Raw genomic sequence first — 27,137 nt, 5'->3', positions numbered from 1 at the left:
CAGCAAAGAGTATTTTAAATATTTGTACCATTTTACCCCTGTGCTGTCTGAAGTCTAAACTTAGCATTGGTTTGAGCCACTCTTTCTCCTGGCATCTCAAGCCAGTGAAGTTGATATCCTTAATTAGGTATGGGAATGGCAGCTGTAATGTCAGCTCCCTTCATATGAAGGGATAGCTGCAATTATGGAAAAGATTGTCAATGTGTGTGTGTTCTGGTTGGGGGGGTTGAGACCTGACATAAGGTAAAATCAAGTTCTTAATGAGAAAGTCATTATCTATGTTCACTCCAAGCATTGTTCTGGGTCATGGCTTCTTATTAAATTGTAAAGCGGCAAGGAGAAAGTTAATTTCCTTCCAAACTAATGGTAAATTGTATTATGTAATTAGATATATTTAACTTTGTGGGTAGGAGGGACACGACACAAGCAGAATTTGGATGTGTAGTGGGAACAATCAGGGTCCCTGGAATTCCTGAGACACTTCAGTGATGTTTTTTGGTGAAAACGCAAATCATGTTTTGAGGCAGAACAGAGCTGGATCTGCTGACGTTGCTGTTTGCACTCCTCAGACTTGTTTCTTGTCTGTTTGCTTTTTTTCAGGAATCTTGTTTCAGACAAACAGGACTCTCTAGCACAATGTGCAGACTTCAGGACTAGTTTGCCATCCCAAGAAGCCATGCTGTGTTCTGGGCCCTTGGCTGTCATACAGGGACGCACATCAAAGTACGGACACCTTCGTGTCACCAGCCTTTGGGTTTGGTCACGTTCTCCACTCACACGCCTGAACCACTGAGTTACTGATGGAATGCCAATGGCTCTGAAGTCATCAGTCGTTCATACAGTGGTTTTTTAATCCTTTGCATGTTTATAGTCTGTATTTTAATGCTGTTATGAGATTGTTTGGGGGGCAGGAAAGCATGCTCTTAAAATATAATCATTTTAAGGCTCCTCTTTATTGGATGGGTAAGGTATTGGACAATTCCATTATACATTTATTAGCTAAACTGCATTTTTTTACATTTTGATTTTTAGTTTACCAGCTTTCTGGAGTAGGCCTACAATTTTTGAGTTAGTTCAATTGGCCTCAAAGAATCTATATTTATTTATATCTATTATTTATTTAATATTTAATGAAGTCTTTGAGAAAGTTGAGGTATTAGTCATATAATATGTATTTTTGACATGTGAAAATATCACCAAGGAATATTGGTGTGCCAGAGCAGATTCTTGTAGGTAGCTTAATAGCCCATCCTCACTTAGATTTGAATTAGATTTCTCAGGCAGATTTCTTTGCTATTTCTGCCCTTCACCTCCAAGTTTAGGTTTTTTTCTGGAGAAAAACTGTGTAGAGTTTTATGATTTTATTGCTGTTCTCTTGAGGGGAAAGGGATTTCGTTGGGAAAAGCACTTGAAATATAAACAAAAACACTCTCTTTTTGAGAGAGAATAACAGAACAAAAAAAATCCCTTTTTGGAAAAAAATCTAATACCTAGCTACTTCTTTCCAAATTAGCTTTTTTATGACTGTGTGTTTATATGCAAGAAATGCTTAAAATGCTTTAACTTAATATCTTGTGTGCCTCTAAAGATCAGTGCAATATAGCTAGTGCTACAAAAACATGTATTCCTTAAACTTGTATCTGATTTTATGGCACGTTAATCTTTTTGGTTTTGCAGTTCAGGAAGGCAAGCTGCAAGATTGTTCTCCATGCCTCATTTAGTGCAACAAGAAACAACACTTGCATACCTGGAGAACCAGATAGCAGCAGCACTTATGTTACAATCCAGTCATGAATATCACCACTGGCTCCTTATCTATGCACGGTACCTAGTTAATGAAGGTGAGACCTGCCAGGCTCTGGTATTTCTCTGCAGCTCTGATGGGCTTCTAAAAAACACTCTGTTCATGCCATGTATGTGTATGATTGCCCTTAACGCCCTCCTTTTAGCACTTGGCTTCTGCTTTGCTTAAAACCAAACCAAACGGCATTTGCTTCTGCAGTGCTCAGTCCTCAGGAGTCCTGTTTTGACACAGTGACTGGGAACAGACCGTGGTCTGGGGAGGCAGTGCCATCTGCAGACTCCAGTGATGGCAACTGCATTGTAGAAAATGAACTACTTGGTGCACTTTGTACCCAAGCACATAAAATGGCAGAGAATTTCCTCATATTGCTTGCACTTTATTCCTTTTTTACGTTCTAAAAGTCCAACTGTGTCTACTAGTGAATTCCACGTGTTAAATTCTGTGAGAAAAGAAACACAGAAGGAAGGCTCCTTGTGTCTATTTTATATCTGAATACACTTTGTCTCTATGCTGTTATGTTAAACAAGGTTAACCTACTGACTTTTTACTTTCTGGATTCTAAAGATCTCTGCTGTATCTTGGCCTATCTGTATCCATAATTTAGTAGTTCCCTTTGTATTAATTCAGCCTTACTCCTCACCTTCCATAATCATTCTGCACAGAGGGAAATGAAACGGTTCACATTACGCCACCTAATAGGCGTTGGCAGAATTAAAATCAAACTCATTAATTCTTGCCCTTTGACCCTAATCTTATTTAACAAGAGAGCTTGTTGAACTGCGTGTGGTTCTCTCTGTCCTTCCCCAGTTAAATTAAAATATTCATCTTGGGTCGTCAGTTCAAGAGATGGTCATATGATCAAGAGATGTATTTTTAAAGCCTTCACTAATTGAGAACCTCTGTTGCATGCACTGGGTTCCTCTGGCACCTCCAAATGTTGCTGCCATGGATGGATGTCACAAAAACTGCTTTGCCAGATGTGTACTGCTGCGTCACTAGTTTTCTAGAGCTGCTGAACTTCGAGAATTGCACATCCTATTTTTGACCCTTTATTCTTATGATTATTTCAACACCTACTGAATAATAATCCATGAAAATTCTTGATCTAATATATGTTAATTGACAAGTTACTCTTGAATAGACTTTGTTTCTTGCAAGGGAATTCCCTTCTCTGATTTTTGGGTAAATAAAGGTAGCCTGGAAACTGTGTGGTTTTATTAAAGATGTTTTGGTTTTTTAAAAGCTGGTATGTTTGTGTGGGAGGGCAGAGTAAGGTTGAGATCAGGACAGCTCTTAAAACAAGCTGGAGTAATTACTTTAGACTTCAGTTTTTCTCCCTGTTGTAGATCATCTTTAGTAGTGGGTGTGTTTGAGAACCTTATATAAGATGCTTTAGAGCTGTAAAAATCATTTCATATTTCCAAAGAATTGCTGTAAGAATAGTAATATAACTTTCCAGAAATCAATGTTTTGGGCTTTATTTTATTCCAGATACTTGTAATTCTTCCCTGAATGTTGTCTGCTACATTGTGGAGTGGTTATATGTAGTGAAATGCTGTCAAACCTGATTTTATTTCTGACTGTCTCCAGGGTTTGAATATCGTTTGCGAGAATTATGCAAGGATTTACTGGGTCCAGTCCATTACTCAGCTGGAAGTCAGTGGGAATCAACAGTTATGGTAAGTCCTGATAATAGTTTAATGAACAACAAGGAAGAGTTTCCCATCAAAATTACAGGGTGTTACCCTTCCATACACTGCTCTGATCACATGAGCAGGCTTTTTCCCATGGCACTGAGGTTTATTCCATGTGAAATCAGAGGTTTGTTGTCCCAGTGTGAGTTCTGGTGCTGTCTTGAGTATCACACAGATAAAGGAGAGTTGCATTTTCAGCTCTTCACATTGTTCAGACAGCAGCTTTGAAACAGGGACATGCCAAAGACATCTCTTCCCTCCCAGAGCACAGCCTGGAGTCTGGAACTGCAGAGGCTGCTCCAGCTTCATGAGAAATATAAAGACAGTTTTTATTCTGGGAGTCATGGAAGCAGAGTGAGAACATAAATACACAGCTCTCTCTAGGCAGGAAAAAGAGCATGAATCTTAGAGAGCTCTGTGGAACATGTTAATGATAACAAATAATAGATTCTGAGGATGCTGTTGTGTTTTCTGTGCAGGGTTTACGGAAGAGAGAACTATTGAAAGAGCTTCTTCCTGTTATTGGACAGAACCTCCGCTTCCAGAGGCTTTTCACAGAGTATCAAGAGCAGCTGGACATCTTGAGAGACAAGTAGCATGTCCCCAGATTTTCCCTGTGGGGCCTGGTCCGAGAGAAACTGCTGAACAGCATTAACCAGAGACAAAAGAGGAGCGAGAGCCCTGCCGTGGGGACACTCCTGAAGAAGGGGCTGTGCTGCAGAGGTGCCAGCAGATTCCTGGAAATGCAAAGTGGAGGAGCTCGACAGTTTCCCAAGTGAAACTCGACCATTGAAGCTGTGACCTCTGTTTCTCTGGAAAGTCATGGATATGTACTTCAGGGGGATCCTTTTGGATCTGGATCTCATTTAATATTAAAACTAGCTGAGAACTGTTTGTGCGGTTTCTTGGATGTCCTGTGAAAAGCACAGTACTTCAGAGTACACTGAACAGCATATTTAACCCTGTTTAGGGGTTTTTGCCTGAGGATTTATTGAGGCTCAACACTATATTGAATTAGATGAATGAGCCACGTAAAAAGAAATTTCATAAATATTAAGGTATTATGCAGCCAATAGACTCTTTCCTGTGAATATAATAATAATAAGAGGCTGTTCTAACACATGGACTATTTTTGTACTAGAATTTGCTAACTTGTAATAAGGAATTTTATTTGGCCAATAATCAGGCTGTCACTACAAAGTCATCTTGTAGGAATTTAATTTCAAAGGCTATGTTTCAAAGTAATTCTACCAAATTAACATGTCATCATCAGGTTTTTAATTTTTCAATGTTTGTAAAAGGCATTTGGGGGGAGGGGGAGGGATACGATGGGGTGGCTCTTTTTGTAAGTACAAAATAAAAGAACATTGCATTGGTTAAAAAAGAAAAACAAACAAAAAGCAAAAATATGGTCTTGAATTATTACAAAGGGCACAGGCATCTCCAGGAATGTCAACACAGGCTGAATCATGGTAAGGTGTCTGGAAATAAATAATTCTGTCTGGCTGATCTTTCCTCTGACAGTGTGATCAGACAAGTGCTGCTGATGTCTGTGGACAGGTACAGTGTTTGCCTCCACAGCCCCATCTCAGTAGGAGATGTGTGGGAATGCTCATCATCTCTCACAGAGCCAAACAGGCTCCCCTCAGCCCTGACCACACTGCCTGCTCTGCAGCAAGGAAAGAGCTTTCTGCACTTATGGTTGCTTGTGGAGTGCTTTTGGAATTCCACTGAAAACAAATTGTTTGCTTTTCCCAGAGTGTACTTGGTGCTGGGAAAAGAGCAAGTGAAGGTGTTGGTTCTTTGCAGGCCCTGTTCTTTGGGTACGCCTCAATGTCTTGATTTGAAATGTTTTTGAGTAAGAGAATCGAAATGAATAAGTGTATTTAAACCCTTTAAAAAGAGCCGTTTCTCCCCTAAACAGCAAACAAACAATATCCTTCACCCTCAGCCAGGACAAGGAGTAGCTGTGCTGCTGTGGCCAAAGAGTCTGATAGAGAGAACCAGTTGTAATGTAAATAATTCACATGCTGTTGCCAATGAGACTGCAGTCATGGGAACAAGGATTCTGTTCCTCAGAGGAGAACTGTAACAACACAGAATCATGGACTTTCAGAAATCGTTTAGTATAGCCCCCTGCAAGCAGGGCAGGTTGTGCTCACCTTGTCCTCACAGATGCAGCCAAGAACCAAGTGCTGGGATTAAAACAGGAGCTGAAATTCTTCTGGGGCCAAGCCTGGTGCAGTCAGTGGGAGTCTGGCTGTCCACTTCCATGGATGTCACTCCAGTGGCTCTGTAGGCAGCGGCCAGGGTGCTGGTTTAACGAGGAAAGAAAAAAAAAAGGAGCATGAATGGATTTGGAGGTGTTTGATAAGTGAAAGCTCCAGGACAACGAGCAGTTTCCTCCTGCTGAAGACAAGGGACCTGGGCTCTGACCATTCTCTGTTCAGCCTTATGCTGTTCATACCAGTTTTCTAATGAAGGCTCTTTGACGGGATTTAAAGGTAATTAGTTAAGGGACAGCCAATTCTTTGTCGTTAAGTCTTTGAAGAGACGCTGAAATACTTTTTGTAAAGAGCTGTATCCATATTAAGACACTAAGTAGGTTTTTCTACCCATTTTTTCTTGGGGGGGTTCTATCACTGCCCAACAGAACAGGCATACAAAGATTTCAAATTCCAGGCAAGAAAACATCCTTTAGCGAAGCGGCAGCTGCTCTGGGGTCCCAGCGCCCTCCCTGAGGCCGAACAGCGCGGTTCTCTGGGGCCGTCCCCGCGGCCCCGGAACGCTGCTGCCGCCGCCGCCGTTTCCAGCCGGGCCGTCCCCGCGGCCCCGGAACGCTGCTGCCGCCGCCGCCGTTTCCAGCCGGGCCGTCCCCGCCGCACCGGGCGGAAGCGCGGGCGGGCCTGAGGCGCAGCGCGGGCCGGGCAGGCCCAGCCGCCGCCATGGGGAAGCGGCAGCACCAGAAGGATAAAATGTGAGCGGGGGGCGCGGGGAGGGGGTGCCGGGCTGTGCGGGGCCGTGTCTGTGCTGTGTCTCAGTGACCCCGCTGTCTCGCAGGTACATCACGTGCGCCGAGTACACGCAGTTCTACGGCGGCAAGAAAGCAGGTAAGGGGGGACCGGCCTTCCCTTCCCTTCCCTCAGACCCCGGGGGCCGAGCTGCGGCCTGAGCCCGCGGTGCTGCTCGGAACTGCCGCGTTCCGGGCCAGAGGAGCGGCCCCGCCCTCCGCCGGGTCTGTGCCCGCTGCTGGGGCACAGCCTGAGCCTTCATTACCGCGTTTGAATTCAGCGCTCTCGGTCTGTCAGAGCTCTGGTTTGGGCTTTTTCCGGCAGTGTAATTTCACTTCAGAAATTTTACTAAAAGTTTCGCAAGCTTTAGGGTATTTATCCTTGTCTTCAGTAACTTGCCAGTAACTGTTTACGTAGCAATACGTAACTTTCAAATGTTTTTTTGTCACATAGAATACCATGTATTTATTAAAATCTGTTGTGTGGGTCTTCTTTTTCCATAAACAGACCTTCCACGAACCAATTTTAGGCGTTTATCATTTGATCACTGCAGGTAAGACAACAAATTTACATTATCATTATTTAATGACACGTTTATTTATCAGGCTGTTGACACTGAACTAAAGCCATGTTCTTCTGAGGTAGTTACTTTCATTCACTTGTGCCTGCTGTGGCACTAGTGTGGTGAGAAAAAGTTGAATAAGAACTGGAACAGAGTCTGCATGACCCATGACCAGTGTCTGCAGAGCTTGGAGCTGATGGCTGAAAGGATACACAAGTGATAAAATAATGCACAACAGCTACTGTGTACGTCCCAGTCCTTCAAATCTGTGTCATCAGGGCTCAATCTACTTGTCCCTGCTCAGAATGGGCTTGGCCAGTCACTCATCTTGCTAAAATAGAGGTTAAGGTAGATTGGAGAATATTTCTGCCTAACTTTTTTTTCTCTTTAGAGTTTACTGCTTGATGTGCAGGAGTGAAGGAAGAGAGTTTCTGGAAGTGGGGTAGAAATCCCTGTAAATTGGGCAGTTCAGGAAGTTGCCTTCCATACCTATGAGCTAACAGCTGCCAGGATTATGGAAGTTTCCCTGCCAGGGGATGCTGAATGTGATTGCCAGTTACATTGTGATTTCCAGCTGGTTTTGCTAACAAGATTGTGTTCTCTCTTTTCTAGTTTGTCTCTGCAGCCATTTGAATACCCAGTTTGCACACCAGATGGGACAGTCTTTGATATTCTGTAAGTTCCTGTCTGTCCTTAGCTTTACTTTTGTGGTGTTGAACTGGTTACAGCTGTGTAATCATCAGTTGGTCTTGGCAAGTTGGCAAAAACAGTCATGGCCATCAGTAGAGGTTTCTGATGGTGCTTATCATTAATTATTTGATCCCTTCTCTTTTCAGGAGCATTGTACCTTGGATAAAGAAATATGGAACCAATCCAATCACGGGAGAAGTAAGTAATGATGGGATCACCTCATGTCTTTGCTTTCTTTGTGTTCAGTTTTTAATTTAATGTGTTAGAGAAACAGAAACACCTTAGTGAAAGCAGAAGCTGAATGAGAGTTCAGCTGTGAAGACGTGTGGAAGAAAGGAGAGCATTACCTCTATTTACTTTTTGTAATATAATTGTAAATAGAGCAGAGGTGAGTGGTTCATTTGTATGAACTCCCAGAGTATCTTGCCTACCTTCCAGCTGTGGCACAAGGAACATCTGTACAGAAGGAAATACAAGCTGTTGTTAATGCTGGTGCTGCCCAGAAAGCCTGACTGGTCATTGATATAAGCAGAATTGTGGTCCCTGCAGGGCAAGAGGCTGGCACCTCTCCATTTGAGATTAAACTTGCAGCAATGTTTCCTAACCCAAAGGATATTTGGCATCGTGCAGATTAAAGAGATTAATAGATGATATTATGAGTGGTAGGTAAGCTCACACTACAAAATATTTGTAGTTGCCCTGACAGTATGTTTCAGAAATCTTGTGTCATGATGGTTCACTGTGAGAGAAACCTTTGTGAGTTTCTCCCCCTTTTTTCTGCATAAATGATAATTATGAAGGGATTACTTTCTGTAGCAGCATGAAGTTGTAAAACACTGAAAAAACGTTAAGTACAGGAAATATTTCCCAGTTGGAATTATCTTCTTTTCTGCTGTGTTAAAGTGCATTAATTATGAGGGCATAGAGGAAATTTTTAAGCAGAAAGTTGTTGCTTGAGCAGCTGAGGTTTGTCTTTTCCCTCAGTGTGTGCAGTTACTTTTCCAGGCGCTGGGTGGCAGCCATTGCCCAGGATTGGGGAGGTTTGCCGCTGCCTCTGGGCTGTGGGATTCCTTCTCAAATATCTTGTGTTTGATTAAAGATCTTCCCGTCAGCCAGATACGAGAAAAAAGCTAAATACAGATGCAACATTCCAAACTCTACGCATGAGCAGCCTGTCTGAGACTTCATATATTCCTGCAGTGTTTGTGCCATGGTGAGATGGGTGAAGGTCTTCCGTCACACGTGAGGAGGCCAGTGTGTTGTTGAGAAGGAATTACAGCTATTTCATTTGTTTTTGCCAGCCTCTCACCACCTTGCTGCTCTTGAGTTTTGAGGTGTTACCAGATCAATTTTTTTTTCACTCAGAGCAGCTCATTGCAGACTGTGAACCATGATGTGGTTTAAAATTGCTTCAAGTAAATGCTAAGCAAGAAGTGTAACATACCTGACTGTGTTGTGTAATGGAGAGAGAGGGAGACTGTGCACAATATACTAGGTGAACCATAAATGTTTAAATGAAGTCAGGCCTTGAAACCTGTTAGTTTACCTGACTTGGGCTTCTGTAGTTGATCTGCAGTCCTTTTCCAGCTCTCAGTGTGCATTCCCCCCTTTTCCTCTGTCTCACTGTCTGGGGAGCCCTTTCTTCCCCCTCTTGGTGCTGTACAGCTCTGTCCTCCACAAAACCAAGGTGTTCCAGATCAATTGGGAAAAGGAGACACTTGTTCTTCAGAATAGCACACAGCCCTGCTGAATCCAGCCCTGTGGAGCTCTAAGTTGAAGAGTGGTGTCAAAAGAGGGATTGTAATTTAGACTTTGTTTCCCAGAGGGGCAGCTCAAGGTTTTTGGAAGAGGAGGGTGGCATTGGGCAGGGATGGGGTAGGAGTGCTGGGATAAGGCAGGGTAGGTGGCAGAGGAAGTCAGTTGAGTGAATTGAGCATCTCTGGACTGTTCTGTCTTCTGCTGAATCTGTCACTGTGTGTGCACCCTCTGTTCCCTGTGCAGCTTGTTCATGGAAACCAGAAAGTATCTTTGGTAGTGAATTGGTGACTTAGAGACACTCAGGACTCTGGGCTTACTTAGAAAGGAAGTGAGCCAGGTTAGCTGCAGTGCCATGTTGTGTACACTAACTTATGGAATTACTGTGCACAGGTTGGTGATGATGCTCTGGAGAATTTTTCCATTTATTTGTCTTGAAGTAAAAAGTAGTAGTGAAACCCTTTGTGGCTTGTACTTCTCTAATTGTGGTTTGCTACAGCACAGATGCTTCAGAGAAGTCAATAGACTACTTGGAAATGGGGTGTTAATGGTGCACTCTTGGCTCTCACTAGTTCTGTCTAGTGTCTTATTTTTGAAGTGGACCCCTCAGTGGAGAACTGGAGAGCCTTGCAGTCATTAATATATTTATTTTTGCTGTGCTCCAGGGGATAGGACTGTGCTAGTCTTTAATTAGTTGGATGTCTGTGAACTGGTCTGCAAGGGACTTCTCTGATTTGTCTGAATCCTAAACTATTGGACTAGCCTTTGTTCTTAAAGAAATGCTGCAATGCAAATCGTTGTTGACCTTTGTCTAGAATTTACCATGAGCTATTCTAGAAAGTAACTTTAGATTTATTCCCCTCCTCCCCCTTCTAACAATGCATTGTGGTACAAAATGTTTCTAGTTTGTTTTACTGCTACTCCAATCATTTTAGAAGAAGAGTGCATTTCTCACAGCTGAACTACAGTCTGTCAGTTGGCATTGTCTCACTTTTCTTGTCAGCTTTGTCAGGACACTGCCCTGCCTTGTCCTTATGCTAAAATTGCAAAAAAGAAAGCAGAAAGTGATAGTTAGCTCATTCCTTTTTACTGACAGCAGCACTTTGGCTCCTTGGGCTTGCAGAGAGTTGCAGGCTTGCCAGGCTGTTTCATGTAGGGACGTTCTGACAGCCTGACCAGCGTGCCCACACGAGCAGCCAGCTGGGCTCAGGATACCTGTCTCAAGGAGTGAGATTGGCCAGAGCATGTCTGCTTGCTTGGAATCTCAAATATGAGCAGGTGATAGATCAGCGTGCCTTTTGACAGGAATTTCGAGGAAAATGGGGTGGGTTTTTTTGTTGCATGGGTATGTTCTATGTGGGCTGAGCTATTTTTCCTCCTGTGCATTGTAATGTGTCTGATGTCAATACCTATTTTTTCCACTCTGGTTCAGTGACATTCTGACTGTGTGTGGGCAGGCCAGATTGTTGTGGCTGTACTTTCAGCCCCTATCAAGACTCTGTAACCTTGGGCAAATATCTCTGTTCCCTTGTCTCAGAAGTAGCTACTGTCTTTGTCCCTGGTTCCCTCTTTTCTGTGGGAATTCAATTCTTTTGGACACTGGAAAGGCAGTTAATTTGATTCAGCCCAGTTAATTTAGCCTGGCCTATGAGTCAGGTTAGGAGACATGAAGATGCTGTGGGGTGGATTTATGGGACTGAGAGTCCCGTTTCTTTCTGGTCTGAATGAGGCAGAACAGAATTTGTGTTGTGCCCTGTCTCGTGCAAAGTTAGAACCCAGACCTGCAGGCCAGAGAAGACATTTTCTTAAGTGTCACAATGTTTTAGCTTCTCACTATGTTAAGAAGGAAATTTTTTGTAGATGCTGAGGGTTTTTTACAGGTTAGAAAAGCCTTTTGCTTTGTCTGCCTCTGAAGATAACCATAAAGAGGAGTGTGGTGCATAGGATGAAGTAATAGAAAGCAGAGCCACTGACATGGAAAATGAGAACCAGCTTTGGAGTCAGAAGGCTAAAATCCCTGACTTTTCCCAGTGAGACATCTGCTTTTCAAAAAGAGAGAGCTGGACACCAAGCTTTGTTCTGTGTACAATATAAATATTTGCTGTTTTTCTCCCACACTCTTTAATCCTGTATTTACCAAATGAAGCTGACTTGGGGTGAAATTAACGTGGTCAAATAATTGTGGCAGTACAGGTGCCTGGCTCCTGCAGTAGGCCTGTCTGATCCAGGCCTTGGAAGCACCAGAGAGCTTGTACCTGCAATGCCCTGCAGCAATGACAGGCTGCAGTGGACACCTCCTCCCTCCAGCACTGCTGACTAGGAATGTGAACAGTGCCCTTTTTTTTCAATCATTTGTTTGAATTAAGGTTGGTAAGATTATGCTTGCCATGATAATTACAGGCACTTTCAAAACCTATAACTTCTTACCCACAAAAGAAAAAAATTGCAACTAAATCTGTTATTTCAAAACTTGGAAAATCGTTCTCATGTACATTCCTTAAATATATTTATCTTCCAAATGCTGGTGGCTGTTGTTACTTCATTTTGTTGTTGAAGTCATTATTTCTTTTCAATTTGGTCAAGTAGATTTCAGTGAGTCTCATAGGTCCCATAGAAATCAGTTGCTGGTTTTGCAGTGCAGCTTGCTGACCTGCTTTAATGATGAGGATATGAAGAAGATTACTTCTTTTACTGTTGATTTGTTAATCCCACTTAAAAAATCAACAAACAACCTTGCAACACTTTTTTTTAATGCATTAAAAAAGTCTTTGGCTATCTAAGTAAGGGAAATCCTGTCTGAAAAGGACGCAGAAATTGGAGCAAAGGTGAAACTTCCTTAAACATGAAAGTGTTTTTACCGTGTTGGTATTTTGAAAGCACAGAGATAGAAACAGAAAACATTGATTATTGTTTCTTCACCTGGGGAGTAAACATAATGAGAAACAGGGCTTAGGTATTTTTTCTACTTTTGCAATATTCTGAGCAAAGAAACTGTCATGTGTGAGCAACGTGGGAAATACCAAGTAGGAACAGGTGTTAAAATACAGTTTAAGTTCCAGCCAGGGCTTTATGGTTCACTACAAATTGCTTTCCACCTCTGTCACATAATCAGTGCAGGGTCCCTGTGTTTCAGGAATGGATTACTAAAAGTGGGTTGGATGAGCTTCACACATTACTGAGTCAGAGGTGTGGAGGTCACAGTCACAGACAAAACTCATCCAACCTTGAGTCAAGTGGAGCAAATCTCAGGCCTGAACTGGGAGGAGGACAAGTTCCAATTTCATGTGACCCTTACTGGCTAAATCAACAGTGACAATGGCTTTCCACTCAGTTCATAGGACCTGGGAGGTAATTTACTGCAGATTGCTGCTTTTAATTGTGTTGTTCCAGGTGTGTTTCTAGATAATGAGCAGCAAATAATGGATGTCATTAGGCAAAACCCTGTGGTTTGAAGGTGCCCTCTTTCAGGGCAGTGTGGCAGTGTACATTATCAGGAAAGTGCAACAGCCATAGATAATGTTCAGTGGGATTCATTTTCAGTGTTTGTTGAGACCTTTCTGTAACCTGATGGTAATGTTACCTCACAATTCTGATGATCATCTAAAAATGGCACACTGAAGCAGGAGTCAGATTTTCCTTGTGCTTTTCCATCTTCTTTTCTTGAAAAGTTTTCTTCACTTAATGTTTCCAAAGAGATTGTGCTTACTTGGAGCATTTTCATCTTTTGTCTGGATATAAAATAGCAGCAGGAAAATGCTGTGGAGAATGCCATAGGCAGGCTATGTCCACATCAGTTTTCCCTATCTAGAGTGCTGGGACTGTCTAATTAAGAGCTGAATAGTTTGACCAGTTGAGATAATTTTTATTGTGTAGAGTACAGGAGTGAGTCATATCCCTCTCATATTATTTTTTTCTTCAACATCAGAGCACAGCACCTGAAATCCAAGTAGTCTGCTGTGTTTTCTCCTTGGGGCTTTGGGAATGAGTGATCATTTAGGTGGATCAGTCACTTCAGGCCTCATTTGGATGTAATATGAGTGACGTATAAATGTGAATTTTAATCTTTCTCTAGAGAACTCCTTTCACGTACATGTCAGAAGAAGTCTGCACATCTTCAGCTTTGAAATTCAAAGTATATTTCCTAATTTCTGATGCAACTCAGGTCTTCAGATATTGCAAAAGTTTAAATGTCAATCGCACCCTTTTTTCCCCTTTTGTTAAACATATTTTTCCTATATGTTTGCAGTGAGGGTTTTTTTCTTTTTTTTTTGTAAGAAAAGTTTCAATGTGGAGTAGAAATACAGTTTTGTTTTGGGTGAGTAATAGCTTATTACAGAGCAGAGAACAAAGCTTACAGAAATAAAGCCAAGGGAGGCTTTGTTGTTGAAAAATGATTCAGACAAATCCATCTTGGTTTTCATGTGTAGCAGAAAGAGGAGTGAAATGATCAGGAACAGAAAACTGGAAGACTGTCTGAGGTCTTCAGCTCTCTCAGGCTGCTTTGCAAACTGCTTGCTCTGTCTTGAACCAGTGTTTACTTTCTGCCTGCTATGGCTGCTGAGAGCTTCTGCTGATGGTTTTTCATCTGATTCATATCTCCTGTAAATTTTGTGTTTGACCAGCTTAGTCCTGTTTGTATTGGTGCCAAAATTGTGTTTCTCTCTGTTAGTGTTTACATCTGTGTATTTGGCACGGAGGAATTTAATGCTTTCTTGACATTTTGTTGTTGAGACTTGTGTTTTCTTCTCAGATGTTCTTCATGTCTTTAAGTTCTTCATACCCTACATGGTCACAGTTCTCCTCCACATCTGTTAAATTTTAATATATCTTCTTTGAACAGGGTTAATCTTAATCATACACAGTAAATGCTGTGTGAATGCCTGGTACAGTGGTGGGAATATTTTCTAACCTATTCCTGAAATACTTTGGTAATATTTGATACATTACACTCGATAGTGTAAAACCAAAAACCCATTTCAGTGTATGTGTTGAGATAGGAAGCGTGCTTGGAGAAAATGAGAATTTCTTGCATTTTCTTTTGGTAGGCTGGATCATTTGAGAAGCAGGTACTTATTTATGTAAGTTAGAGTTAGCCAGGATGAGCAGTAGTTCTTCCTTTTCTCTTTTTTGTTGTTGTTGTTGTTTCCAGCTGAACGTTGCTGCCTGTATTTCTGTGGGCATAGCAGCCTTTCAGACATGGGTGGTTACAGCTGTTGTTGTTAAGCACCTCTCTCCAGGTGCATTTTTGTCTGGGGCAGCAGACACAGGCTGCTGCTCAAATGCCAGAATCCACTTTGAACGAGATGAACTCTTCAATATGCAGCAACTGAGCCGTGTCGTCTTACCTCATTGGCCTCAGAAATTATTAGCTTTTAGTCAACAGTCTAAATGAGTTAATATTTGACTAGTGACCATAAATTTTCAAGGCCCCTGGATAGAAACAAATGAGGACATGACTTCTACCCTGAGGAATGACTGGGAAGTCATGTGTCATAACGAAATGGTCGTAAAACACAGGGGCAGTCAAGGGGATGAAAACCCTGACAGAGAACTCCTTCCTTTGTTGGGTTTTCTGAACATTTCCCTCTCTCCTTTGTTGCTGACAAACATGGATAGCTGATTCCTTCTTTTCCAGAGTTGTTTGTGTGTTTTACAGCAGAGTACCCAGCACTACTAAGAGTTAGCCTTTATCTGTCCTAAAAAGGGGATTTATTTTTCAATTCCCTGTATCTTTGAGAAACAGTGAGGGCGAAGAAGATGAGATTTGCTTCTACTTACTGTTCAAGTGCTTTATCAAAAAAAGACATTTAAAACCTTCCAGTGTCATGAGTCACTGGCCAAACTGCTGTTCCCCCTTCACACCTTGCTGACTGTGGTGGTGGTGGGCAGTGTTTGGTCCAGTAACCCACCTCTGGGCACAGGCAGATAAATGTGTCTCCTAATATTTCTAATGCATTACGTCCCTTACAGCAAAAGAGTATTTACATCTAGGTTTTACAGACTGAACAGATGGTCTCTTCTTTTCCTTTTCTGTGTTTTGGTGTAAGTGTGCACATTGGATGGGATTCTGTGACTGTGACACTTGAAAAACTAGCAGCTGTGAAGCACTCCAGCCTTAAATGAGATGCAGCATGAGGTTTCCCACAGATCTTTACTTGCCTGTTTTTCACTAAAATTGGAGACTAGATTTTTGGTGCTTCTGCAAAGCTTTATTTTCCTTGAACTGTGCTGTATTTGGCTGTGAGTCTCTGGATTGGTAAACTTCTGACTGCATTAAGACTGCAGGTTTTGATCTTGCAATACAGCTACACGTCTTTTTCTCATTGTAATTTCTACTAATGTGCTCTTTGATAGAGCCAGAGACTGTTCTGGCCTCTTGGCAGCTGAGCCCAAATTTTTCATGGAGTGTTAAACTACATATAGATGGCTTATCTTGTTAAAACAGTGCTGCTGTTTCCAATAAGCCTAATGTTTAGACTTGAGGATTTTCAATGCCCTTTATCGTCATTAAATCCATATACCAAATCTAAAATAAGTACCATTATATGTGGAGTTATTCCAGTACTATTCATTGAACTCGTGTCCCCATTTTTGGGGGAAGATTTTATAGCAAGGAAAATTGTAAGAGGGCTTCTTAAAGTGGGAAGTCGTATGTAAAGTTATATGTAACAGGTCTCATCTCTAAAGGAACCAAAGAATGTAATACAAAATTCATTGGCTGTTGCTAAGCTGAGTTTGGTACTTGTTAAGCAACAGTGCATTTCAATATTAGTATTTGTTCTGGCTTTCTCTTCTGCTTGAGGTAACTCACTGTTTCTTGTTTTGGTGGGATGGAAAACCATGAAATGGCCATACCAGCTCTGAATGATTTTTGACCCCATGTTATCAGCCAGTGCAGGCAGATGTGACTTGTTAATTTTTCCCCATGTAGAGCATTGGTCCTGGCTGGTCCCCAGGCACTACTGGAGCCCCTCTCTCACTGCCCTCCACAGCTGGACAGGGGAGAGAAAATGTCACTGGGGGTTCGTGGGTTGAGATCAGGGCCAGGACAGATTTTCCTCTTGGATATGTTACACCTGATGCCTTATCACCATTTCTGATTGTCCCAGCCTTGGCCAGCAGCTTGTCCATCCTGGAGCTGGCGGGACACAGTGGAAGCTTCCAGCAACTTTTCACAGAAGCCATCTCTGTAGCCCCCCACAACCAAAACCCGGCCACACAACCCCAGTGCCAGCTTCTCTGGTTATCTGTGTGTTCCCAAGAGAGGCCATTCAATGTGTCCCATCAGGGGGTGCAATCCCCAAGTGCTGAACATTTGAACCCTTACACAGTCGCTGTTGGTAGGGCGGGAAAATCTGTCTTTACTGAACACAGCTCTCGCACATCACCAGCTCCGCCCATGTGTGGGTAGAGAGTCAGTGGAGCCCCTTTTGATTGCTTTTCAGGCTGGTGCATATCCAACAGGGTCAGAGCCTTATTAACAAGAAGAACGTGCAGCCACAGACCAAAGGGATTCAGCGAGTGTAACTAATTGATGCGTGGGGATTGTGGGTCATATCTGCATGAGACGCCCGGCGCTGACAGAGAGTGATTTAATTGGGAACAATCGGCGCGTTCCACCCGCGAGCTGCCACAGTGCCCCACTAACCTCCGTGGCGTCAGCACCTCTGCCGGGGTATCAATAAAGGATGCTGCCCTTTGGGAGCCTGCAGGAGCCAGGCTGTCAGCTGACAGGGCGCTGGGGCTGCTCGCTGCCGCAGGAAAGTAGGTCATGGCCAAAAGTAGCCTTGGCTGCCTTTGTGGAAGTGTGTGCCTGCGAGAGAGGAGTCAGCTGAGAAAAGAGCTCGCACGCTTTTTTGCGTTTCTTTTTTGTTGTTTTTTTTTTAGCCTTTCCTTGCTGTGGAGCAGCTGGCACTACGTGCCATGAAATGCGTCTGCTTTCCAGTATTTCTGCATAAAATATTTTTAGAAAGGAATATGCGGGTCTTATTTCTGCTTAAGGGAAGTGGCAGATGCTTGTGGCCTTTTCATTGTCATTAAGAATTTAGGATTTAATTAGATCAAGTGTTTTTAATAAACACTTGGTTTTTTTCCTCTTGCTTTCTTAACTGGAGCGTGGCTTTGACTGGATGGTGGGTGTGTGTCAGGGAAACTCAGGTTGAAAATAGTTCTGAACTTGAGCTGTGCATGCAGTATTTGTTCTCTCTTAAGCATTATTAATAATAAAAAATACATGAAAACAAGTACTTTAACTCATTTTAGGATTCATTCACTCCTGCTGTCTCTTCCCGTGAAGATCAGCGCCCGTTTGTGGCAGAACGGTCATTTCCATGGCAACAAACTGTGTGATGGTGCTTGGAAAGCTTTGACTTTTGATGGAGAATAAATAAAAGGAGATTCACCCACGTGCAAGATAATCCTGTTTTCGTGTGAAATGAAGAACTTGAGAGGAAAAAAATGATGTTACACAGTTTAGCATGTTCTTTTACGCTTCCCTGGATAATGTGTAGGTGTTTCAAAACTGAATCTCCTGGAAGTCCTGGTTTTGGACTCCCTCCTTTGTGACTGCTCTATGAGCAGTTGCCAGATCCTGTAGCCTGGTACTGGGCACTGAGCAATCTGTAGCGCATCATCATTGGTTTTGTTGTTCTGAGCCCCAGAGATTTCCTTTGATGAAACACTGTATCTCCCTCTTGCTTCGCCACACAAGCCAAAGCACAGAGCTGCTCCAAAGGGCATTGAGTTGACATGCCAAGGTCATTTCTTCAAGAAAGGCCTGATAGAAGGCCAGCCTGTGGCCATAAAGGTTTGTAATATTCATAGAGCACTTCACTGCAGAGTTTTCACTCCAGGCAGTGTCAACTCCTGTACGACAATCACTGGGTTTTTATTTACTGTTGACATAAGACTGTTTAAGTGCTGGTCTCTGTGGGGCAGATCCAGCACGAGCAGTGATGCACCATGAGTAACTGAGGCTGGAAAATAACCATTTTCCATATTATGGAAAGATATGACCTGGAATACCGTACTATTTCCCTGGGCACAGAGTGAGAGTCCGAGGACTTGGCAGCACTTCTAACAACACATCATGGTTTGACAGATGAAACAGTGCACTGCAGCTTTTGCTACCTTTAAAGTCTGCACAGTGGTTTAGTCTGTCTTTTCTGTGAATTTTTGTCAAGGTATAAATCTGAATCTTCAATCATGCTAAACTGTTTCTTATGGAACTATTTCCATTTTTCTTTCAAGATGCTTTAAAGATACCTTTCTTTGAGGGTATGTTTTGGGCATAGCTCAGGTCTGCCAGGAGGATAATTTAAGGATCTTTCTTGAAATTATCAGCGTTTCCAGTGGTTATATTTCTAAAGAAGCTTTTTCTGAAACATGGTTTTTGGGCTGTTGCACAACATGTGCACAGATGGATGCTGCTTTTTGTTAATAGTTGTTTAGGCTGAACAGATCAGTCCAGGATCAGATGTTCATTTTGGCAACTCTGCAGTTCCCCTACGACCTCTTTGATAAATTTGTTCTTGTAAGAAGATAAATAAATAGATAAGGCTCTATATTCACTTAGCCATTTCAGAACCTGCGCTGCCTTTGCTGTCCTTTGTACCCCAGCAGTGGGCAGATATTGGAGTGTTTTGGGTGGGTTTTTTGAGAATCCACTTAAGGAAAAGCAGCAGTACTGGTCTTCTATCACATAACTAAATATAACCAAACCTGGCCTCTTTTTCCCTTCCCATCTTGTTCCTACTAGCTCTCATTGCTCTTCCTGCTAATAAATTAGAGAGATGGTTACCTTTCTGGCAGCAAATGAGCCTGCCAGTTGGTGGAGAGCAATTTGAGAAGCGCCTTCCTATAAACGAATGAGTCCAGCTGTCATAACATGTACTCTGTAAACCAAGAATATGAATTTTGATTAGGCACAGAAAGCCCACTAACTTAGTTTCACACTTGCCTTTATTGCTCTTTGCCATAATGATTGAAGTAGCAGTGTTGGGGCTGGCAGATCTCCACTCGTAGCTGTTTATAAAGAGCTGTCTGGATTACAAAAACCTCCCTAATCTCTTCAGGTGCATGTTTTGAGAAGAAAACCGATTGTTTCTTTTAAAAGGCCTGTGCTGTGTGTGCTTTTAAGGATCCATTTGGCAGTGAAACTGTCTCTGACAGCTGATACAATCAAAGGGTTTGTTTTTTAGAAGTCTCAGATCCTGACTCAGCCTTGCGGCTTGTTGGGATGGACTTTCTTCTCCAGCTGGGTGCCACAGTGGAGCACTACCTGACCATCCCAGTGGGCTGTGCTGGTGAGGTCAGCCAGGTTGTGATGTACCCAAATCACATACTGACCCCGTGGAGTGACTGGGGCCTGGCATGTTACTGGAAGCTCACTGCTACTTTGGGTGTGTTTGCAGCTTCCATGTCTTAGAGAAGGCTGCAGGACAGGAGCAGCCTGATTGTCCAGAAATGTTTGCCAGCCTGACAGCTCTGCTCTTCCCATGTTAGAAAACCCTTCCAGAGAGAGGGCAGCAGAAAAATGCCATAGACATGCTTCTGATGAAGCGTGGGAGAGCAGGAGTAGTTTAGTTTGCAATGTCCTCTCCAGAGCTGGAGAACATTATCCCACCCTTGGCTGTCACCTCAGTTCAGTGGAATTGTTACCTGGGGATTAAGTGGCTGAAAATTCCTCCTGGGACTCCTTTTGTGACCCCAAGAGCCTCTCCAGAGAACCTGTGCCTCTGTTTCTCCTTATTATTGCTGGCTGTCATGTGAGCTCTGCTGCACATTTCCTGAGTAAAAGGAAAATTACAGTTATTTCAGAAAAACATTAAACTTGATTGCCAAAATGGTTTGCTGGCTTTATGACTTTGATCAGAGGTCTCTGCTGAATTGCCCTTTCTGATCAGTGGCAATGATCTTTGCCTCTTGGCTTTTCATGCAAACTCCCCTTTCAGTCTGTGCTATGAGTTGTGCAACTCCTCGAGCTGATTCCCCATGGTTAGCACTGCACTGTGTCCAACACAGCCCTGTAAACAAACCTATCCCGGTTCTCAGGCTCCCTGAGCCTTGTTTTTGTGGGCTGTGACTTGAATTCCCAGGGTTCTGATGATTCAGACAACTTGCAATATATTATTAATAAATTATGTGCTATTAAAATCTTAACAGTGATGTTACAGTTTCCTTTCATTTCCATGGTTACATTCTGTTGTGATTAATCTTTTTAATGCTTTATTTTCTTTAGAAACTAGATGCCAAATCACTTATAAAGCTGAATTTTGCTAAAAACAGTGAAGGTAAGTGCAGTCATTTTCTGTGGTGGTGTTTTGTTTGGGTTTTTTTTCCGTAATTAGTGCTTTAATAAATTCTGACTTGTCTTACTCATGATGAACTTAAGCAGTTTGTGATCTCTATCATGCTTTTTATTTTTTTGAGTAGAATAATTGCTTCTTGTGAATGATATGTTTACCTTCAAAGTTCCATTTCTGTTTTTCTTTACACTGGGGAGCTGTGAATTATTCAGCAATTTCACTTTACTGTAGCTGCTACTGCACTAAGGTACTGTTTACTTTAAGGAAAGAATCAGAAAAAGTGAAATTTCTGTAATGTTATCTTATTTCCAACTTGCCTGTGGCAATATTTGCTGTTCACTTGGTTTTGAACAGCTTTTTGTTTATAAAAGGGACTAGACTTAAATAAACACGTGGGATTTTATGAGTAGAAGCACACAAGACAGCTGCCTTGAGTTTTATTTCTGCAAGATATAAAATCAGCCTCCTAAGAGAGCATGATGGGAACAAAAGAGAAGAGTGAGATGAATTTATCTTCTACAAAGCAGATAATGATTTCTTTGAAATGAAAATGGCTAAGATTAGGTGGGAATAAAATTCTGGAGTGTCTCTCTCCTTATCTAACCAAAATCTATGGATTACAAGCTCTTTTCTGTAGCTGATGGATTTCTTGTGTGCATTTTGTTCCATCTATCTCATGAGCAGGGTGTTAAAAATTGATCAGTAGTGTAGCCAAGGCTTTTGGAAGATGCCATGACACTGTGCTTTCCCTAGAGGAGTCCAGCTCATAACGCTGGGGTGGAATGACAACAGCCATAGAGTCTTATAAGCCTTTTCCTCAAAAAGGTGCATTCTGTGTCATTCACCAGTCAAAGGAAAATGCAACAAAAGACAAAAATTAAATGTTGCAGTTCTGTCTGTCACCAGACTTTTCTCTAAATCATAACGTGGAATAGTTGCTGCATGTGTAGGATCTTCTCTGTTCACACAGAAATGTGATATAAAAGGTTCTTTTTGCAGTTTCTCACAATTAGTGATCACTTATGAGTTGAGTACCTTCTATCCAGATCAACATGTGTGTGCCCTCAGCAGTTTTGACTGAGAATATGACTTTTTCTTTTTTATGAAGCTGAAATGAGGCCTCACATTTTACTGGTGTGTTTCTGTATCCATCAGTTGGGCCATACCCTGATGCCACTTGCAGAAATCTCTTTCTGAAGCTGAGTTTCAGTCCCTTGTGGCAATGGCTTTCCTTCAGCCCTGGTGGCTTTAACAAAAGTGTCCTCGGTTTGACTTGTGCAGGAGGGTTGATGCCTTGAAAAGGCTGACCTGGAGCAGAGACTAGACAGAGATCTAGTAGGTATTTATTAAAAGGTCTTTAAGGATCCACCTTGGGCAGGACAAGAGCCTGGCCAGGGCTACACCCAGGGTGGACCCAGAGTGGTCACAAAATGGACAAATGGTCACGAGGTCTCACACTTTTGTAAGTTTTGGTCCATTTGCATATTGGGGTTTAATTGTCCAGTTACAGCTTCAGGTCATGAAGTTCCATCCTCCTTGTTCTGTTCCCTCAGCCCTCCCTTGTTTATGCTGTTTTGGATGTGAAATTTGTAATAGTTGTCCTTGGTCTCAAGCTGAAAAAGGATTGTTTTGTTTACCTACCCTGTGAAGAGAGCCGATTAACACTTAATATGAGGCTCAGAGCTGCACACCTAGGCAGCACAGAGTCTGAAAAACATGAAAGCTGAAACTTAGGCCATCAGGGCAGAGCTGCCTCTGGTGACACAGTGAGCAGTCAGTCTCTGCAGGTGTTTGCCTCCCCTGTCCCTGCAGGTGCTGTGAGCAGCCTGTTCTGGCCTCCCTGCTGGTTTACATTTTCAAATGGTAATTAGGAAAAAAAAAGAACCAAATAGGCCCAACTTATTTCAAAAATCTCACCCAAACCCCCAGTTCTAGCAAACTGATCAAGTATTAATAACCTTCTTCTAATTGCTTTCTGCTGAGATTATCCAGACATTTTTGTTTTTCCTCCTACATTGCCTCCCATCAGTTTGCTTGCTGTTGACTTGCTTAATATTTATGCTGACCCTCCTGGAAAATTCACAGCTTGATTAGAGCAGAAGCTGGGTTCCTTATTGAGTAACGTGTTCAGATTTAATGGCATTCTGCTTGCCACATTTGAATACAAAATGCTCCCCTCTGCTTAAAGCACAACAGCTGTTGTGAACTTTTCTGTTGGCTATGAGCTAAACATTTATTCCTGAGAACAAGAGTGATACAGAGCACTGGACATGTTGCAAGGTACAGGCTCATGTATCAATAAATCTTTGATTACAACAGTAACAATTATATTGTGGTATCTCATAAATATCAAGCAAGTTGGACAAAGTTCTGTGTTAGGAAATTGAAGGAAATAGATTTCAAAACTGCATTTTCCTTGCTTGTTTTATAGCTCTCTTAACTGTTACTTTTCTAGCACTTTTTTTGTCACTGGAGAATCAAAATGTTATTAAACACCATTAAATACACACTGAAGTTACACTTTATATTAAAAATTAATGTAAATACCATCCACAGAGATCAGAGAAATTAGCTATTTTGAAACAGTTACAGGTCTTCATTTTAAACTTTGTTCCCTCTATCAGGCAAGTACCACTGTCCAGTGCTGTTTACTGTATTTACAAATAACTCCCATATTGTGGCCATCAAGACTACTGGAAATGTCTTTGCCTATGAGGTAGGTTCTCTGTTGTGTTTCATTATTAATGTTTTATACTTGATGCATTTCAGTCAAAATCACAGGTAAATTTTATTCTTGTTTTACATCCAGGGAAATTAAAAGGATGGGAGATGAACTGACTTCACAAATCATTGTCCAGCTTTAGCCTTCAAAATAGAAACAACTTTAGAATATGAATTAAATAATATTTCTAAAACCTTAAGTTAATCTGCATGTACTGAATCTTGTGTTTCAAAATGAGTAGCTTTTATATGCTTCTTAGTTGAATTAATGTACAATTTTTCTGTTGTCTTTCTGATACAGTGTCATCACAAAACACAAATTGCCTCATTTCTATTCATATCAGTGAATAAAAAAGAGCATTTTAGCTGGCACTGAGGGAACAGGAGAAAGAATGCCTTCATGGACACTTATACTGCATTTTTATTTGTGTTTTGTGAACATTTATGTAAACCCAAGTGGAATTTTGATTGTGACTTCTTTGTGTAGTCCTTACTGTAAAATCAAGGTTTAGTTTTTTTCAGTAGCAAATAAGTCCTTCAATTAATGAATCTGTATCCAGTTTTGTGAAAAGTCTAAACACTGGAACATCCTCTTTTTGAATTCTGATGGGGCATTCAGATACTGAGGGAGGAACAGGCTGAAACCATTGCAATCAAGGAAAAGGCTGGATTCATCATGGTTTTGAAAACTTGCTCTGATGTAGTAGAGCTGTCCTTACTGTGAGAGCAGTCAAGCTCAGGTTAAAACAGAAAGCATTTTCTGTTCTTTCTGTAAGCAGGGTGCTTTGGCTGCTGGGGTTAAACAGGCAAGGATGAGTTTAGGAGTGGTCTTTGTTAAACCCTGGTCAGTAGTGCAGAACTCTTGCTCTGTTTGCTGCAATCTACAACACTGGGCTCCCTGAATGGGCTGTGCCAAGAGCCTTTGTGCCCCAAGTGGTGCCACATGAAGTAATAGCAGTTACTGGGTTATTATAGGCATGGAATTAATTTATGGACTTCTGGAGGTACTGGGACAGCATTATCACTTCTGTCTGAGGAGCACAGGGGACATTTGGGTAAATAAGGCAGATTGAGGGGTCTTTGGCAGGTAAGAGCTCAGAAACTGAAAGCAAGAATTACTTTTTTTTAATTTTGGCAGTAATTTCATGATTAATTTGGTTTGAATGATAGGCATAACTATGGAATGGAGACTGCAAGATTCCTCTTAAAGAAACAACCCAGCAAACCACACAAAACTGTCAAGTTTTGAAGGGATGAGAGACAAAAGCTTCTCATTTGTTAAAGCCCACAATGAAAATATTGCAGCTGCCAGTTGAGAATGAGGGTGAAATTGTTTTCTTTACGATTTGTACTTTAAGATTTTATTGATACCACATATTTACTTGTAGTATTTACACACAAGGACCTGATTTTTGCTATCTGTGTGTTTTGCCTGGCTGTTAGGCAGTTGAGCAGCTGAACATAAAACCAAAGAGCTACAAGGATCTCCTGACAGATGAGCCCTTCACTCGGCAAGACATCGTCACACTGCAGGTGAACTCCTCTCTCTGTTACACCTTACCCCATACAGGGTTTTATTTTACAGAGGCTGAAAGGATGCCATCTACACTGTTCTAGCAGGAAACTAGAGTAACTGGACAGAGAAACTATCCAGATGAGCCACAAAGGTCCCATGTGACACAGTCTGGCTGAGTTAGTAACATGGTCTGTGGTATCAAAAGAAACAATGTTTAGAATGTAAAGTATTTGAACTTTTAGGAACTTGGCATGTTACATTAAGACTGAAGTGGATTGTCCTTCTTACTCTTCCAAAGATGTATAAAATAGTCAAAACTCAGAAAAGTGTTTTCCATGGAACCTTTCTGTAAATGTAGAGTAAGGCAGCAAACCAGAGGACTTTCTGTACTTGCTTGTTTGGAATGTTTTGCTTCTTAATAGATACCAGTGTTGGTTCCTTGCTGGTTTTAAGAAAATTAAAACCTAAATTAAAAGAGCATTGTGAATTTTACAGTGTAAAATATAGTTCTTTACAGGTGATGTTTAGTCTCAAAAGATCTAAACCTTTAGTTTAAAAGTAGGTATTTTTAAGCTTGCATGATTTCAAAACAGGGAGAAAAAGGTTCCTGGATCATTATTATTGAAATCATGAGTTAGTATGCATCTCACAAACACTTATTTGCCACTAGCCATGACCAATACAGTCTAATTCAAATAGAGAAACACTTTTCATTTATGTCTGAATTTAAATAAAGTGTAAGCCTTCTTCTCTACTCCCCAGTGCTTAACAGCATGTTTTTAAATATTTTTCCTCTGTTCCCTTGGGCTTGTTGGTGTTCAAGCTAATGCAAGAAAGTAAAATGTTTTTATTCCAATGGATACAAAAAATACAGCTTTTTTTTCTGTTTGAAAGCTCCCAGCAGAATGTTATTTCTGTGTAACTGCATGGTTGCTAATGGATTTGGAAAAGTAAAAAAAGACAAGTGTCTAAAAAATGTGTCTGTGCACCCGTGTGGAAAATCAAGTTATTTTGAACAAACAATTGAAATGTGCAGTTGCTGAAAAAATATTTTGGTATGTTTTGTAGGGTTGGAATTGAACATATATATAAAGAGTGTGTTCCTGTTACTTGCCTAGCTTTGATTTTTCACAGCTGCTCTAGTCCTCTAAATCTCAATGTGCAACATCTAAAAATTTAGTTGTTCTCTATGTGAGTTTTTATCAATATTTTTCATCTTCAATCTCGACATGTTGGGATTCTGTCTTGCTTGGAGGAATATGTCTAATATGAGACTCAGTAGATTCTGATAGTTGTGCAGTCCAAGGTCACAGTCACACACTGCCTGCACCTCTCCCACCTCCACTGTGGTGTTCATAATGTGTGAGTAGATTAGATCCTCTTAATTAAACAGTTCGTTGTGGATTGGTGTTAACTTCTGCACTGTACAGTCCTGTGCTACCCTCTTCTTAGATAAGTTTAGAAATAGCAAAGACACCCCCATCTTGGGATTGTACTGCAAGAGATTTGACCACCTGAATGCTGTTGACCAGATAGAGTTTAACCTTTTACCAGATCAGTTTTTAAGTATTTTTTTCAGAAAATGGCTTCAGGCTGTTGAAGAAGTAAGAGCCATTTACTGCACTGCACAACACCCACTGCAAACTTGCACACAGAACTTGATTTCTCCTATTCAAATTCTGCCCTACCCTGCCTTGCTTTGTTGAGGCCAGGATTCAACCTGAAGTGGCATGACTAGCCTGGCTATTAGAGTTGCTTAAGTAGATGTGGTAGAGAAATGTGTTGTTATTTTCTCACAGTGTTTTCTTCATATAAATTATTGAAAGACAGACCAGTGTCTCCTCTATGAGCTCTCTTGTTGACAGCACTGCAGGCAGCGTGGTGACTTCAGGCTTCACACTGCCAAGCTCCACCACCTGTGGCTCTGTTTCTTAGCCAGAGTTCATGGCTGCAATCTGTTGTGTTTCAGAGCTCTACCCCAATTCCTCCTTCTCTTAAAAACCTTTCAGTTCTGTGTTGAAATTTATCACTTTGTTGTTTTCTCATTCTGCCATGTAAATTGAGTGCTGTGGAATCCA

The 27,137-nt window shown here is 41.6% G+C and overlaps 2 protein-coding genes across 7 annotated transcripts in view; both read left to right on the top strand.

Annotated features, from left to right (window-relative positions):
- Positions 1–4,698, top strand: part of HIRA (histone cell cycle regulator) — a 32,420-nt gene extending 27,722 nt beyond the window's left edge. For all 5 annotated transcript variants that reach the window (XM_066331395.1, XM_066331398.1, XM_066331397.1 and 2 more), the window contains 4 exons: positions 601–723; positions 1,678–1,841; positions 3,395–3,483; positions 3,978–4,698. In XM_066331395.1, the coding sequence (XP_066187492.1) occupies positions 601–723; positions 1,678–1,841; positions 3,395–3,483; positions 3,978–4,094 (493 nt within the window). In that variant the 3' untranslated portion in view covers positions 4,095–4,698. The remainder of the gene's footprint in view (positions 1–600; positions 724–1,677; positions 1,842–3,394; positions 3,484–3,977) is intronic.
- A 1,680-nt stretch (positions 4,699–6,378) lies between these two features.
- The window catches only part of PPIL2 (peptidylprolyl isomerase like 2), a 68,236-nt gene continuing 47,477 nt past the window's right edge, over positions 6,379–27,137 (top strand). The window contains exons 1-8 of one of the 2 annotated variants that reach the window (XM_066331393.1): positions 6,379–6,475; positions 6,559–6,608; positions 7,017–7,062; positions 7,684–7,746; positions 7,908–7,959; positions 20,756–20,807; positions 23,447–23,538; positions 24,987–25,076. In XM_066331393.1, the coding sequence (XP_066187490.1) occupies positions 6,444–6,475; positions 6,559–6,608; positions 7,017–7,062; positions 7,684–7,746; positions 7,908–7,959; positions 20,756–20,807; positions 23,447–23,538; positions 24,987–25,076 (477 nt within the window). In that variant the 5' untranslated portion in view covers positions 6,379–6,443. The remainder of the gene's footprint in view (positions 6,476–6,558; positions 6,609–7,016; positions 7,063–7,683; positions 7,747–7,907; positions 7,960–20,755; positions 20,808–23,446; positions 23,539–24,986; positions 25,077–27,137) is intronic. The other variant, XM_066331394.1, reaches the window with a different exon arrangement.

This window comes from Sylvia atricapilla, chromosome 17, assembly GCF_009819655.1.
Source record: "Sylvia atricapilla isolate bSylAtr1 chromosome 17, bSylAtr1.pri, whole genome shotgun sequence".
In the NCBI taxonomy this organism is placed as follows: Eukaryota; Metazoa; Chordata; class Aves; order Passeriformes; family Sylviidae; genus Sylvia; species Sylvia atricapilla.
This window is presented reverse-complemented; position numbering and strand designations above follow the sequence as displayed.